The sequence below is a fragment of the Blastomyces gilchristii genome (assembly GCF_000003855.2).
Source record: "Blastomyces gilchristii SLH14081 genomic scaffold supercont1.2, whole genome shotgun sequence".
Lineage (NCBI taxonomy): Eukaryota > Fungi > Ascomycota > Eurotiomycetes > Onygenales > Ajellomycetaceae > Blastomyces > Blastomyces gilchristii.
Window position 1 is genome coordinate 924,316 of NW_003101681.1, and position 16,378 is coordinate 940,693.

The 16,378-nt window shown below is 35.1% G+C and overlaps 5 protein-coding genes across 5 annotated transcripts; 1 reads left to right on the forward strand and 4 right to left on the reverse strand.

The window, feature by feature from the left end:
* Positions 1-27: 27 nt before the first annotated feature.
* On the reverse strand, positions 28-1,314 carry BDBG_16246 (uncharacterized protein; the record flags this gene model as incomplete). Its single annotated transcript, XM_031724237.1, has 1 exon — positions 28-1,314. One exon carries the CDS (start codon positions 1,312-1,314, stop codon positions 28-30), a length of 1,287 nt encoding a protein of 428 aa, XP_031576158.1.
* A 3-nt stretch (positions 1,315-1,317) lies between these two features.
* On the reverse strand, positions 1,318-1,731 carry BDBG_16247 (uncharacterized protein; the record flags this gene model as incomplete). Its single annotated transcript, XM_031724238.1, has 1 exon — positions 1,318-1,731. One exon carries the CDS (start codon positions 1,729-1,731, stop codon positions 1,318-1,320), a length of 414 nt encoding a protein of 137 aa, XP_031576159.1.
* Positions 1,732-1,746: 15 nt separating this feature from the next.
* BDBG_16248 (uncharacterized protein) lies at positions 1,747-2,229 on the reverse strand (the record flags this gene model as incomplete). Its single annotated transcript, XM_031724239.1, has 1 exon — positions 1,747-2,229. The coding sequence occupies one exon, from the start codon at positions 2,227-2,229 to the stop codon at positions 1,747-1,749; it is 483 nt and encodes a 160-aa protein (XP_031576160.1).
* Positions 2,230-10,512: 8,283 nt separating this feature from the next.
* Positions 10,513-10,799, reverse strand: BDBG_16249 (uncharacterized protein; the record flags this gene model as incomplete). The annotated part of the gene is made up of 1 exon (XM_031724240.1): positions 10,513-10,799. A coding segment is annotated over one exon (286 nt), but the record flags the coding sequence as incomplete, so codon positions are not given.
* Positions 10,800-16,095: 5,296 nt separating this feature from the next.
* On the forward strand, positions 16,096-16,378 carry BDBG_16250 (uncharacterized protein; the record flags this gene model as incomplete). Its single annotated transcript, XM_031724241.1, has 2 exons — positions 16,096-16,123; positions 16,233-16,378. Coding segments are annotated over 2 exons (174 nt in total), but the record flags the coding sequence as incomplete, so codon positions are not given.

Genomic DNA, 16,378 nt, shown 5'->3' on the forward strand with positions numbered 1-16,378 from the left:
TATGGAGTGAAATTGTCATCCACAATTCTAAGGTTTATCTGATTCATCACTTATCAATCCTTTCTTTGCACCGGCAAGTTTTTCCGTGCTCATGTAGTTCCATTCCTCAAAATCCTCAACAAGCTTGCTCTTACCCGGGCCTTCGTAGTGAACACATATCCAGAAAAGCACCCAGAAGAACGACTCAAGATCATGCATGAATGAGTGCTTCTCCCCATACAACACACCGATCGCCATGAAAGCTCTGGTGCCAGTCTTGCCCCGTGTTCCTGAGAACCCGTCGCGTTGCGTTCGGATGGCAAGGTCAAGGTCAATCAAGAAGGACCGCCATGAAGGGTTGTCATCATCTTCATTGACCAAAAGATTTTGCGGCGAGATATCACTTTGAATCAACCCAGCCTTGGAGTACAGGGATTCATATCCTACAATGCAGCCTTCCATTCCAACAAGTAGAGCCACTCTTGAGCTGCTTTCATAGATAGGCTTCCCGTAATCTCGAACAATGACGCGACGGTGCACTCGATTTGGAGGGCTACTGTCTGCAGGACGCTTTATTGGAGAGCTGGACTGGGTACGTTTGCTGGGGGGAGAGCGAAGTATTGTGTCCACACAATCAGAAGACCGTTTCTGCCCGATGGTGCTGCTTCGGCTGGTACAGCCTCTATTAGATGCACTCCTCCTCAGGGCCACCTGCAAGCTACCCTTCTTGGATTTCGACGTAGTGACCTCTAGACCCTTTCGAATAGTATGCACATCATCGTCCTTGCCGTCCACCTGGACAGTTTCGTGGAAATCATATCGAGCAACGCGCGTGGCTCCCCTCTCCATCGCCTCTTGTAGCAGTTCCCCTTCCTCATGGCGCTCCGGATACTGCCAAGAGTCCTTGATTACCAGGGGGATCCGCGACTTGTCTGTTTCGCGATGAGCTTTCCAGCAGGTTGTGGCTCGGCCCGCGACACAGCGTGCCCGTAGAATCACCTCATCAATCACTAGATGCTCCTTCTTACCATCGCGCTGAATCTCAATGTAGCGCTGACTGCCTACTGTGACAATGGTCGGATCAAAACCAAGCTGCTGTTGGTCCATGAAAAGGAATCCCAGGATCACCATGATGAACTGAAAGCCATCCTTGTTGATGTTGATCTCCTCCGAGCCGATCCCGCCGCAACGGTCGAATTCCCAGACACGCAGGAGCGGCCCGCACAGTGTGAAACCAAGGACAAAGCGGCGGTTGTCCTGCGCGGATAGCACTTCTCGGGCATATCTGGGCCAGATCGAGTCTCGCCCCAGAAGGCATGTCATACTTTCGGTCATTCTTCAGTTCTCCCGGCACCAGGATCTGTGACCACTTGCCACTGTTTGTCCTGTGGTGGTGACCCGGATCATCCACAAATCCAATGTCGAGTTTCGCTTTGCGATGGATCCGGCAATCGGCTGAGCAGGCTGGGCCAATGGCCTGCGGACGACTGTTCTAGTTGGATTGTGATCTTCCGCAAACTGCACAAGCTGGTTGATGGTTTCAGTTAGCCAGTCCAGTACAGGCTTCTCATCTGCATTGCTAGGCCAATCCTTCCATCCACTCTCCTCGCTGTAGATGGGACTGTCACCAGACTTGCAGTTCTCAAACACGGTCTGCGCGGTCGATCTGAGCCCCTCAATATCATCAAAATAAGCGGCATAAAACCCAGGAATATCCGCATGAAGGTCTCCCAACAGTTCCTCCCTCAGCATGTGATCAATGTTTGTTCAAAGCTCAGATGAGTTGGCGAGGCTGCTGGTGTTGCGCGAGCGCGGGGTCTGTAGAATAGGCAGTGATGACCTGGGAGGAGGTGTGGACCTTTCAGCATGTGTGACCGCGGTGATGAAGTTGAAGACAGCTTTCCAGATGTCGGTGTCGGGTGCACTTTGTATGATGGGTTGGATGAGTGGTCGGTAATGGTCATAGCTGTAGTTGCTTTCTCGAAGGCAAGTCAATAATTTCGCGAGTTCTGATATGACATCCTGGCTGCTTGTTGGTGGACGGAGATTATAGGCTGCCTTTTCATCCATCAAAGCAATTAGAACCTTCGATATTTTCATTTGATCTGTTTGATCGGGATCACCAGCAACACCATCGTAGGATTCCAAGTGAGGCTGCTCTGTCCCTTGAAGCAAGCCACGTAAGCGATCGAGTGATCTTAGAGGGTATTTCTCAATCAAAGTAATCTCATCTAATGATAACTCTACCATGCTAGCAATAGAAAATCTATAAGGCTTGGATTGATGTTGACGAAAAGAGTGTTGGAGGATGAAGTTAAAATTTGGACAGGCCAAACCTTGAGGTTTTTTTATTCTCGACCGAGGTGGAACTGGCTGATATTTATACATGTAAGAATATTAGTTTCAGATTCTGTTGAACTATCCGTTCGATAAATGACATTATTGGCTGAGTGATAATCAACAATTCTACTTTTTTATTCTTACATGTATTTATATAAATCAGTCTCCCTTGTCTTTTATACCCATGTCTACCATACAAGTTTTGAAAGATGCCCTTTCTTGCCTCGGACGCGTATGGTTCCTAAGATGCATCTTAGCTATTGGATAAATAAGCCGTTGCCCGTACCAACCACCACGACGACCCTCGCCCCCACGATCAACGCGAGGATGGAGCCCCAGTTGGAACCCGAATCGGCTCGACTCAGTATGAGAGAGTCCAGCCTTGAATCAGAGAATGAGCAGGGAAAAGAGTACAGTACCCCTTGACGAAAAACGCAGTCAAGGGCCTACTATGGAGCAAGCACTGGCAGGATGGGAGAAATTCAAGCCTAAGATGGATGAGGAACCAACTAAGATGTCTGCTGTTGTTAATAAAGAAGTTAATGCGATAGCAATGATAGATTCTGGTTGCTCTTCTTATGGAATCATTTCCTCTTGTTTTGCTACGAAGTGCTAGCTCCCGCGTATCTCTATCATTCCCCGTGATGTGGAAGGTTATAGCGGTGAGGTCTACGAAGAAATAACGGAAGTAGCCTGTCTTGAGCTTGACATCGCAGGATATGTGCAAATGAAAGCTTACATGTACATTGTTAAGAACTGCGGAGAAAGCGATATGCTCCTAGGTGGTCCCATGGTTGAATGAATCTGGTGCCATCCCGGATTGCCGCGCGAGAACTCTGCGCTTCGACTCAGGTATTGTGGTCCAGGAAAACGCGCACCGAAAAATGGAACTACCTCAGATCTCTACGATTGCCTACGCACGATATGTCCAACGGAACCGGAAAGATACCACCAGTGTGTTTGCCCCCAGCTTGGCCGATATTCAAATGGCCCTACTTGTCAAGAAGCACTCCAACTCAGTAGAGAAGCTACCTAAGCACTACCACGAATTCTTGGAAGTCTTCAGCAGAGAAGCTGCAGACAGGCTGCCACCACTACGCGGGCCCAGTGTGCACCACTCAGTAACTCTGGAAAAGGTTGATAGAAAGGATGTCGCCCCCCCCCCCCTCTATAAACTACTGGTACTACGGAAAACGCTCAACGAACTTCTTGAAGAGGGTTTCAATAGGGTGAGTAAATAACTCCCCTGCGGTAGCCCCGGTCTTGTTTGCGGAGAAACCTGGTGGAGGCCTGCGCTTTTGCGTGGACTACCGCGGACTCAACGCCCTAACAAGGAAAGACCGATATCCGCTGCCCTTGATCAACGAGACTCTGGAACGGATCGGGCGCGCTAAGTGGTTTACGAAGATGGATGTTATCGCCGCCTTCCACAAGATTCGCATCGCTGAAGGAGACGAATGGATGACTGCTCTCCGAACACGCTATGGACTCTATGAATGGTTGGTTACTCCCTTTGGTTTGGCTAACGCCCCAAACACGTTTCAAAAGTTCATCAATTGGACCCTGCGCGAGTACTTGGATGAGTTCTGTTCAGCGTATATTGACGACATACTGGTTTTCTCTTCTGGAAGTTTATAGCAACATCGGGATAACGTCAGGAAGGTCTTGACCAAGGTGAAAGAGGCCGGCCTTCAACTGGACATCGACAAGTGCGAGTTTGAGGTAACCTCGACCATGTACTTAGGTTTCATCATTGAGGCGGGCAAGGGGATCCGTATGGACCCCGACAAGGCTAAGGCTATCAAGGAATGGACGGGCCCCAAGACGACCAAGGGTGTACGAGGATTCTTAGGCTTCGTGAACTTCTACCCACGGTTTATCAAGAACTTCTCCAAGATTGTACCCCCCCTAGTGGAACTAACGAAAAAGGACACGGCTTTCAGATGGACGGACCAAGCGGACCAGGCTTTCGAAGATCTCAAGGACATGTTTCTATCGGCACCCATGCTTCTGCAGTTTGACCCGAAACGGACCACGGTTGTTGAAACGGACTCATCTAGCTACGTAACTAGAGGAGTGCTGTCCCAATACAACGACAAAGGAGTCTTGCGACCGTGTGCCTTCTACTCCAAGAAGAACTCGCCGGCGGAGTGCAACTATGAGATACACGATAAGGAGTTGCTCGCTATCATACGCTGCCTAGAGGAGTGGCACTCGTGCTTACGGAATACTGGACGCTTCAAGGTCATCTCGGACCACAAGAACTTGAAGTACTTTATGACCACTCGACGCTTAAATGAACGACAGGTCAGATGGGCAGAGTTCTTAAGCCGCTCTGACTTTGAGATCAACTTCCGCCCAGGAAAGGACAACGCCACCTCCGACGCCCTGTCACGACGAGAATAGGATATGCCCAGCGGAATGGATGACGAACGCCTGAAGCATCGGGAATTCCAGCTGCTGAAGTCTGAAAGTCAACGCAGGTTACACGTCAACTGACCCCTCGCGTAGGTCAGTTGACCGCGCTAGTGCTAGTGAGCTGACCCAAGTCAAAAAATGAGTCAGCTGAGATTAGAACTGAGATGAGATTTTACATTCTTGTACATTCTAATAAACACAGTCAAAATAAATACATAAGATTCTTTTATTATTAATGATAATAGAGATGTGTTTTGATCTTGATTTAAATCAATATAATTTATATGAGAAGTATACAGAAGTTGTCAATGAAAACACAGTATATATTATTAATAATTCACTATTACTTAATCAGTTGCTGATCAGTTAGTTATTTTATAAATATATTATATTAACTAATTAGCAAAGTATAAGCATACTTTTAATATAGAAAATTAAGTATGTAAATCTGATTTCTGAATACTTTACAATCTCATTTAAACTGACTGATAAGACTATGAATTTCACATTTAATTTTATTTAATTTAATTTCATACATTTCTTGACATGAATTTTATCAGAACTGAGTATTAAAAAAATCTAAAAATGAATCACTTTTTTCAGAAATGATGTGAAAAATAATCAGATTTAACTTAAAAATAGTGAAATAAAAGTATTATTATTATTATTATTCTTTTATTATAAATGTATACAGTCAGAGACTATAATATTTAGACTGACTTTGTAATTATATCTGAGATCAGAATTAGAATATTTAATAGTCTTATTATTAATTTAATTAATCTTATTACACAGTATTAAGATTAAATAGTAGTCTTATACTATTTTAGTAAGACTTACTATTTACTAGACTGACTACTGAAATCATGAATTTCATATTTAATCTCATTTAATCTGATCTTATACATTTCTTAGCATGAATTCTGCTGAGACTAATCATTAAAAAAACATATAAAGTAACTATTTATCAGATTTTAAAATGAGATCATGACTTAGAAAAAATAAGAAAGTGATTTCATTTAATTTTATTTAGTCTTATTCTTGATATAAAGTTACTATTTTTAGACATTTTAAGGTTTTTTTCAGACTATTTTTAATTTTTTAAAAAGTAACACTTTTTGATAACACTCAAATGAGATTTAAAGTCATTTCAAGCAATAAAAAGAATTTAAATTAAGAAGTGAAAATCATGATCTTATTTGAAAAATATAATAAGAGTGTGATTCAAAAGTTACTTGAGTCAGTATAAGATTACTAGCGTACACCGGCTTCTTATATGTAAATTAATTAGCAGCTGCTAGAGCTTCTGTACATTTATAAGCTTATTCAGAAGTAGCTGTGTTATTATCTGATAATTGTACTAAACTGACTGTGTGACCGTGTCTGAGACCAGAATCAGATTTTTTAATAGTCTCATTATCAATTTGACTGATCTCATTACACAGTTTTAACATTAAATAGTAGTCTTATACTGTCTCAGTGAGACTTACTGTCTACTCTTATCACATTTGTCAAATAAAATCATGATTTTCACTTCTCAATTTAAATTATTTTTATTGCTTTAAATGACTTTAAATCTCATTTAAGTGTTATCAAAAAGCATTACTTTTTAAAAAATTAAAAATAGTCTAAAGAAAACCTTAAAATGTCTAAAAATAGTAACTTTATACTAAGAATAAGACTAAATGAAATCAAATGAGATCACTTTCTTATTTTTTTCAAGTTATGATTTCATTTTAAGATCTGATATATAGTCACTTTGCATGTTTTTTTAATAACTAGTCCCAGTGAGATTCATATCAAGAAATGTATAAGATCAGATTAAATGAGATTAAATGTAAAATTCATAATCTTAGCAGTCAGTTTAGATTGTACATTCTTCTGAATTACATTCTTTCTCATCAGATTCAGTCACACTTATGTAATTATAATATAAGCTCTAGCTTCATGCAGATTAGCGTGCTGTTAATATTTATAATTATACAGTCTATCTCTGATTTGACTAGTATTCTGCTTACACTCTTATAAAGAAGCTTTCACTATATTATATTACTTATTTACTAACTTTTTCATTCTTTAATGATTATTCTCATTCTCATTATTATCATTATTAAATATTATTATCTTATACAAGATTTCTGTTCTCTCTTTATCAAGCTCTTTTCAATTTGTTTATCTATTTCATTATATACATTTCTAGTAATAATCTCTCATTCTTATAATAAGTATTATTATAGTGCTTATACTAGGCAGTTTATTAGCAGTAAGTGAAATATATTATAAAATATGACCAGAACTTGTTTTTCTAATAATTATCAGAATATATTACTATGAATAGTATATCTTCTTTATCTTTTTATATACTCTCAATTCTTTCTTAGAAGGCATCTGATTGTGTTTTTCTAGTATGATTTTTATATGAATACAGATGCTGATTTATTATTTTTATTTATATAGAATCTTTATATATTGTCAGATCTGTATCTAGACTGATCACTAAGATTATGAATTTCATATTTAATCTTATTTAGTCTGATTTCATACATTTCTTGATATGAATTCTGCTGGAACTAATCATTAAAAAAACATGCAAAGTGACTATATATCAAATCTCAAAATCAGATCATGACTTAGAGAAAATAAGAAAGTGATCTCATTTATTCTCACTCAAGACACTGTGTGAGCATTTATAGAATTGAAACAAGCTTTTTCAGATATCACAATACTGAATCACTTTAATCTCAACTTACTCAGTCAGTGTGAGGCTGATACATCTGAGAATGAAGTCTGTGAAATCTTTTCACAGTTGACACTGAAGACCTTTCAATGTTGAAAGAATTGAGAAATAATAATCTCTGAGAATACAGATAATGAAATGTCTGTGAGAGAAGACTTTTTCACAGAGTCTATAAGATATTATGAATGAAAATCAGTGATCTTCTTCTTCAAGAAGTTATTACTTATGCAGAGAAGATATAATACTTATAATTAAGAGATATTAGTAATTGTTAAATTCTTTAAGATCTGATGATATTATCTTCAGAGTAGTAAGTATTCAGTGCAAGTTCTCACTGATTATATAAATCTATGTTACTTCTTGATAACAAAGAGCTTGATAAGATATTAAGTCAGATAAGTGAAGCTGCTTTCAGAGTATAATTTCTATATCTGATATTATTCAGATCAGCTCAATCTCACTGATATACTATTTAAACAGCTTGATTATAATATTGTTAATAAAGAGAAGAATTCTATAAAAGAATCTCTGTCATCACTGCAGAAGAAGCTGACTGTAGAGAGTTGAAGTTTTCTGAAGCTCAGAAACAGCATCAGTAAGATAGCTGCATAACTCAGTATAGAAGATGAAAGAAAACTCAGATTCTCACAGAGAACTGACACTGAAGATTATAAGCTTATTATATCATATCTTACTATTATTAAATTGATAAAGAATGAAATAATCTATAATCTCTCAATCTGACTACTTTTGAAATTTATTGATAAGTTATAGAAGAAGAATATCTCTACTATAACTTGAATTCAGAAGTTGAAGAAGAAAGAATCTGATTTAAACTTGAAAGAGATAGACTCTGAGCAGAACAGTGCTGCTAAGAAATCAAGTTACTGATAACTAGAAGAATGTGAACTTCTACTGCTGAATGATTCAGTCTTTGTCTCTTATAACAGAGCAGTGTATCAGAAGTTATTGAGAATTTATTATAATAATTCTCATGTGAGACACTTTAGATTAGAGAAGACTGAGAAGCTTTTAAAATATAAATATATTTAAAACAAGCTCTGAGCAGATATTAAAGAGTATATTAAGACTTATAATATCTATCAAAGAATAAAGATTCTGTGATATAAGTAATACAGTGAGTTAGTGTTACTATCTATTTCAAAGAGCTTATAACAGAATCTATTAATGAATTTCATAGTTAATCTGCTAAAGTTAATAAGAGTTAAAGAATATGATATAATTTTAATTATTATTAATCATTTCATAAAGATGATAAAATATATCTTTATTCATAAAAAGATTAAAGCCTCTGAATTGACTGACCTGTTTTTAGATATTATTATTTATGATCATGATGCTCTGAAATTGTTAATAATAGATTAAGAATCTCTCTTCATCAGTAAATACTGATCAGCTTTTTACTATTATCTTATAATAAGATATCTTCTCAGTATTACATTTCATCTGCAGACAGATGATCAGACTGAATATCAGAATCAGACATTAGAACAGTATTTTTAAGTGTTCTATTTATATTATTAGAATGATTAGTCTAAACATCTTCTGATTACTGAATTTATGTATAATAATATAAAGAATGCAATCTTAAAAGTATCTTCTTTCTATGCTTATTATAAATATAATTCTTCATTATTCAGTGATGTTATGAATGACATTTCAAAGAGAAGAATAGACAGTCAGAATATTAAATAGATACAGAGAACAAAGTATTTCTCAGTATTAGAAGTAAAAGTGAGATTGAAACTTTTAAATAAAACTCATGAGAAGATAGTGAAAAGCATTCATTATACTCAGAAATGATAGATAAAATACTATAATTGAAAATATCTTTCAATGAAGTTCTTGATAGAGAATTAAGTACTACTTTCAGCAAAGAATATCAAGATAATGAGACTGTGTAAGAAGCTCAGTAAGTAGTGACTAGAAATCTTTCTCAGTAATAAGAGTAATGAATAAACAGATATATAAGTTGAAATTATTCTCAGAATTGAAATCAATTCATTCTATTTTTCACATTTTCTATTTGAAGCTCTATAAGTAATGTCTCAGAGTAAAGCTGCCTCAGCTGAATAATATTAAAATTGAGAGTGATATTAAATATCTTGTAGAGAAAATATTGAATAAGTGAATATATTATAACAAGCTTCAATATCTTATTAAATGAGAAGATTATTCATTATTAGAGAATTTATAAGAATCACTTAAGCATTTGAAAAATGCTGAGAAAGAGATTATAAGCTATGAAATGACTAGTAGAGACTGCTCCATTACATATTAGAGACATTGAGTAAGAAATACTACTTAAGACTTCTTATTTTTCTTAAAGAGTTTTTTAGAGATAATCTTGCAGTGATAAGCTGATATCTTATGAACTCTGTAACACTCTTCTTCTATTTTCTCTCAAAGAATTTTTAGAAGTTTAATAAGACTAAACAAGTGTAAAATTTCTGAAGTAGTTAAGAGAAAGAGATATTTGAAATTAATAAGATTAATATTATCAATCTGCAGATCACTGCTATTCTAATAGAGCTACAGTCTGCAGAAAAAGTAAAAAGAGAAATCAGAGCTTACTTATTAATAATTATATTCTTATCAAACTTATTCTTCACTGTTAAAGTCTTCAGTACTAATATCTTTATCTACTGAGAAGTTAGTACTGTAGCACTGCAGAAGAGTATGAGAGATATATAAAGTATTAACTTATCAATTTATAAAGCATCTCAGTTATCTGCTTCAATTGAAGTGAGATTCTCTTTAATCAGTAATTAGTCTTCACAGCACTTTCAATGACAGCACTGACTGACTTCTTCTTCTTAAAGTCAGTCATTCTGAGGTGTTTCTTTATCTTAAAGACTCATACTTTCATCTTCTTTTATAGATAAGTAAGAGAGATCTTCTCAGCCTTGATAAAATCTATCAATACTTGAAGCTTCAAGACTCTTACTCTGTACTACTTGAGCATCTGAGCTTCTTGTCAGAACTGATACAATGTCTTCTTGTAGAGTAGATAATACTTACAGAGAGATAGAAGTTATTGTTACAGATGTAATGAAAATAATAAGAGTGAGAGAAGAAATAGATATATAAAATCTCTTCTTTCTTCAGCTGCTTAGTGCAGTGTAAGTATATAACAGTGCTAATCAGAGACTGTATCAGAGCCTTCTTACAGAGAGAAGATAAAGAAACTACAGAACTCTGTGAACTCAACTCAGCAGTATTCTGAGTGAAGCTTGAATGTGTTATGAGAGAGAAACTACAGATTGAGCTTCTCAGAGTCACTGTCTCTGAAATCAAGCTCTCTCTGAGATTCTCTCTGAATGATCACATAAGGTCATATATCACTATATTAACTGAGAGAAGAAACAGTATTACAACAGCAGTGAGAGAGACAGAGAAAGTACTGATTATAAACAAACTGACTAGCAGAAGAGATAATGTAAGAGATGTACGCCGAATAGATCAGTATAATATATAGATCTTATATAACAAAGTGAAAAATGTTAGAGAAGAAAAGAAAGAGAAAGTGTGAGAATCAGCAATCAGAGTGAATATTTATACATATACACAGTAGTATACGCGGTGAAGCTTCAGAGCAGAAGAATAGGAATTCTGTAGATTTTCAGCTGAGAATCAGCAACTGAGAATCAGAATAATAGAAATCTGTGAAGTGTAATGAAATAGTCTATATAATTGATCAGGCGCAGCCTGCCACATTAACCTCTTCTTTTCAAAAGTGATATAGAGTTATAAGCATGTAGTTCTCATCAGTCAAGAGCTGCTGTCTCAGATAACACAGAGCTCAGAGTTCAGATCAGATAATTGTAGTTAACTCATTTCACAAGATATTGTCAGTCACAGCTGCAGAGTCTCTTATCAAGAATATCTTCAATCTCTTACTCAAGTTCATTGTCTTCTTCTATGATTCCTGATAACTGCTAATCAGAAGTCAGTTGAGAAGAAAACAGATCAGTGACAGCATGACAGAGTAAGCTTGTATAAAAGATATTATGAATCTCTGATGATGTATTAAGACAGTAATTATGACTGTCTAGAACTTCTATCACTTTATATTTAACATGATAGTAATTCAGTGTACAAGATGAGTATATAATTTGTATATTCTTAAGATTTAATCACATCAGATCTTCTATCATATATTAATATTATTATTATTATTCTTCAATTATAGATGTATGCAGTCAGAGACTATGACATCTACCTGAGAACTTTTAGTTCTCAGGGTTTTTCCTATATCTGTAAAGTTAACTATTATACATTCATCAATTTCAGATATGCAAAATCAGAAAATTCCAGCTCAGAATACAAAAACTGTTTACAAATTGCAGTGTTTTAACATCTTCTGATACTTTGAAATCATTTGACAATATCATGACAAAGGAAAAGAGAAAAAGAACACAGTCTTAAAGATAGACATATTAAATAGATAGATAGAAAGAAATTGAAAGGAAAAGATAAAGTAAAGAGAGACTGTAACAAAACAAATTATTAAAAGATAGTGTATAGCTGTTTTAACAGACTATATCTGATTGATTTCCTCCTCTTCATATTCAGATAATTCTGAATTTAGCCATTTTCTTGTAGCTGCTTGAGTTTCTGATAGAAAGTCTATTAAGTATTTAATTCCTGTCTTAGTTGAGAATAAGAATCTCATATTTAATTGATTTAGATCATACTTCTCTTTCAATCTGGCTCTGAGACTATTGTATAATACACAGTGCATTACAATATACTCAGGATTCTCATTTGCATTGCAGAATGAGCATTCTATTGAGTCAAATCTATCATCAAATCTTTGTATATAAGATTTGAAATAGTCATGTCCTAGTTTCAGCTATATTATAGATGAGAATATTTTCTTTTTACATTTAATTGAACAAGATTTCCACTTGGGTTTTATTTCAAATCTTGAATAATGTATACTCTTCTTTTATTTCTGCCAGCTTTCATTTCACTTGTCTAAACAAGATTCTTTTATTTTTCTCTTTATAAAAGACCAGGACACAATTTTTTGAATAGATCTGCTTAATTCTGCACTCTTTTTTACAGCTGAATCAGTCAATTCATTGTCATGAATATTCATATGAGCAGGAACTCAGTGCAGATGAATTATCAGCTTTGATATTCTTCTCTTTTGAATTTTTAAAACAGAGTTTAAGATCAGTTCAAGATTCATTTGACTATTATAAATCTGACTATTTCTAAGTCTTTTTAAAGTAGCTTGACTATCAGAGAATATTCATATCTCTTTCAAACTATTTCCTCTTTTATAAGATTTTATTTCTATGAATTTGCAAGCTTTCACTATTACAAATAGTTCAGCATCAAAGACTTCAGATTCACAGCCTAGATTTCAGAAATCTGAGATAAAATTGATATTATCTTCAGTATAAGCAATGTCTGCACCTAATCTATTCAGATTCTCATTTTTTGAGTCATCTGAATAAATCAGAATAGAGTCTTTTATATTGATTATAGAAATTCTCTTCAAATACTGTTCATATTCTTTCTCTTTTAATAGTTCACTTATTTGTAAGTCTATAAGAGATTCAAGCTTTTCTCTCCAGAGAGATAACTTCTCATGATCTACTTTTTCAACATTTAAAGAAGAAAATTGATTTTTAATCAGAGAGCATAGTCTGTAAAGTTGAGAAGACATTTTCTTTGAAGAATTATTTTCATTTCAATCAAGAAATCTATTCTAATCCAGTTCATTTTCAGAGTTAATTGATGAAAATGAAGAAGAGACTCTTTCTCTGATTATATGATTTAAGCTTATCTTTATAACTCTCAGCATATAGTTCATACAGGCCTTTTGAAATCTAATAGCAGAAGAAGGAATTGAAGCTTCAATTTTCATTGCTTTAATAGGAGATGATTTGAATACTTCTAGAATTCTTCTCAAGACTCTGTTTTACAGACTTTGAAAGAGTGCAGTGAAATTCTCTTGATTATTTTATTAAACTTGAACTTCATAATCAGCTACTGATGTAATACAGGCTACATATAACTGTTAACCGCTCCACCACGAACTCGCTCGATTTTTCGAATAAGAACCCGCCGATAGATCCATCGAAAAGCCCTCGATCATACGAGCATTTTGACCCCATCGCCGACCGCATACCCCGTGTGGTGGTGGAGTTATCCAGCCAAACGTGAACCAGACGTCGTTCGGAACTCCTGCGTGGGATTATCCCCCATTCTCCCCTACCACACCACAACCCCGGGCCAAATTGCCATACAAATTGTAAGGTGAAGAGACCTAGCCGTATGCACCAATCTTCTCGATTTTGGAAGATCCCCGATCTGTAGTTGTGGAGATATCTGAGGTGCGACCTCCGCGAAAACCCTGTCCATCTTTGATGTTCCAAAACACCAACGCCAAGTCCCACCCTCGTACCGCCCTTCCCAATCTGGCCCATCCCCGGCAGAAAAATACAAAAAGATACCTCGGCGATAATATCAAGCACATAATCAACGGATAATGAGTCAACAGCACATCAACAACTATAAAATCAGTATACCCCAAGGTCTGACTGAGCCTTTGATCCCTGCACAGTGAGATATATTAAATCTAGTTTTAATACCTCAATATTCAATAGATTCTGCAAGGGATTGAGAACAGCAACACTAGGTTTCTATTGAATTTGAGAATTAACTCTATATTGATATAATCATTGACAAAGTCTTCTATTTTGAGATATAAATAACCAGTTCCTCTACATCCTGCTGGCAATATTTACATTATTATATAGAAACAGACTTATATTCTCTATAATATCAAGACTCTGAAGAGGAAAAGTCTTGATAGAGAGTATACAGTAGTGTATATCTTAGCAGTTTCTATCTCATTCTTCTGCAGCAGTTAATGCAAAAAAAAAAAAAAAGATCTTAGAAATAGTTTTTTACTTCTCTTGAAAAAGTAAGGTGTTTTTCTCTGGATTTTACACAATATTCTTACAAAGAATTAAAAACAGAGTTGTTTTCTGTTATAATTTCATATTCTTTTAAGTAAGAATTACTTTTTCAGTGGCTGAAGAGCTTTCATTAATACTTAATTCTTTTTTACACTCTTTATTAACTGATTTGAGTTGCACACTTGTTGTGTGAGAAGAATTGAATGATTTAGAATAAAATTGAATAGTTTTAATCAATTTCTCTGCAAAAAATTGATTTATTTTTTGTCAGTTTTTCTCTCAAAAACTGTCATATCATCTGATTTACTATCAATTGATATCATACTTTTCCTCACTGTATCTCAAGAAGGAGATTGTAAAGATTTTATTGATTTATCTTAAAAATCAATTTTAGTTTATTAGATTCTCTTTAAAAATCTAACCTAGTTACTGAACTAGAGTGAAAAAAATCAGGTGTTTTATACACAAAAGTCTGCTATTCTTCTTTTGAAATAGTCTGACTAACTTTTCAATTGAAAACAGACTTAGAAATCTCTTAATTGAAACAGTCTGATCAACTTCTCAATTCAAAAGAGTTTAATAAATATCTCAATTGAATTAGTCTGATCAACTTTTCATTGAGTAAGAACAATGAGTTCAAAAGTACACTCAGTTGATATGGAAAAAGATGCTTTCTCAAATGCTATTCCTGAGATTGAAATTCTGAAGAGAAGAAAGAAAGAAGAAATAGAGAAACAACAAGTTCTTGAAATACAGAAACTTGAAAAAGTAAGTAAAATTCTTGAAAAGCAGTGTCTGAGTGAGATGAATGAAGAAGTTCTGTTAATTCTTCATACTCAGGCTAGACAACTACAGGAAGTGATCAAGTTCAAACTTGGAATTTCAAACACAGTTCAAAAAACTTTGAAAATTCCTAATACAATCACTGACTCTTCAGTTTGCTTGTCTTTCTTTTCTACTTCTTCTTCTTCTTCTTCTTTAAATCAGAAGAAAACATATGCTCAAGCAGCTGAATCTGCTGTCTCTAAATCTGCTATCTCTAAATCTGCTATCTCAAAACCTGCTCAAAATTCTGAGAAAACTGAGAAGAATACTGCTCATACTTCTATTCATAGAAGAGTGAAGAAAAGAATATAAAAAGAGAAAAATCTTCAAATCTTCAAATATAGAAGACTTATTCTCAAAGTCTCAAATCAGAATATATTGCAGAGAAATAAGCTAAACTCAAACCTCATTTTCAGAATTAGAAATGAAATCAATCAGCAGTTCTTTTCTCAGTTAATGACTGATATTGAAGTTCAAAAATCAGTTATAGCTTCAATTGAGTTATTCTTCTTTGAAAACTCTATCATTCTGACTACAATGTCTGAATTCAGTGCTGAATTCCTTATTCAGAATGAGAATCTCTGAAAATCAGCAGTAGAATCTTTGTTAAACATAACAATTCTATCTGAGAGAGATGAAAAGTGAGACAAATTCATTCTTTATGATATTTCAGTTGAAATTTTTGACTGTGAAGAAGAAATGCTACTTCTCAAAAATGAATTAGAAGAATACAACTCTATTCAACTGAGAAAGAAGCCTGTATAACTAAATTCAATTGAGTTCAGACAAAGCAGAAGAAATGTCTCTGTTTTAGTATATACAAAGACAATAGAACAGTCAAAGATCTCTGAAGTAAGAGTAGCAGGTTTGAAAATGAGAGTTCATGAATACAAAGACTCAAGAATGAATCTCAAAGCTCAAACACAGTGTTCAAACTGTCAAAGATATGAATACTTTGCAATCTCCTATTTCAGAGACTCAAAATGTGCATTCTGTGTCAGAGATCACAAAACTAGTGAGTCTAAATGTGAAACATGCTCAAAAAGAGATGAAATATGTCAACACACTCTGCTTAAATGCTCTAATTGCAAAGAAAAACATGCATCTAGCTCAAAAGAAT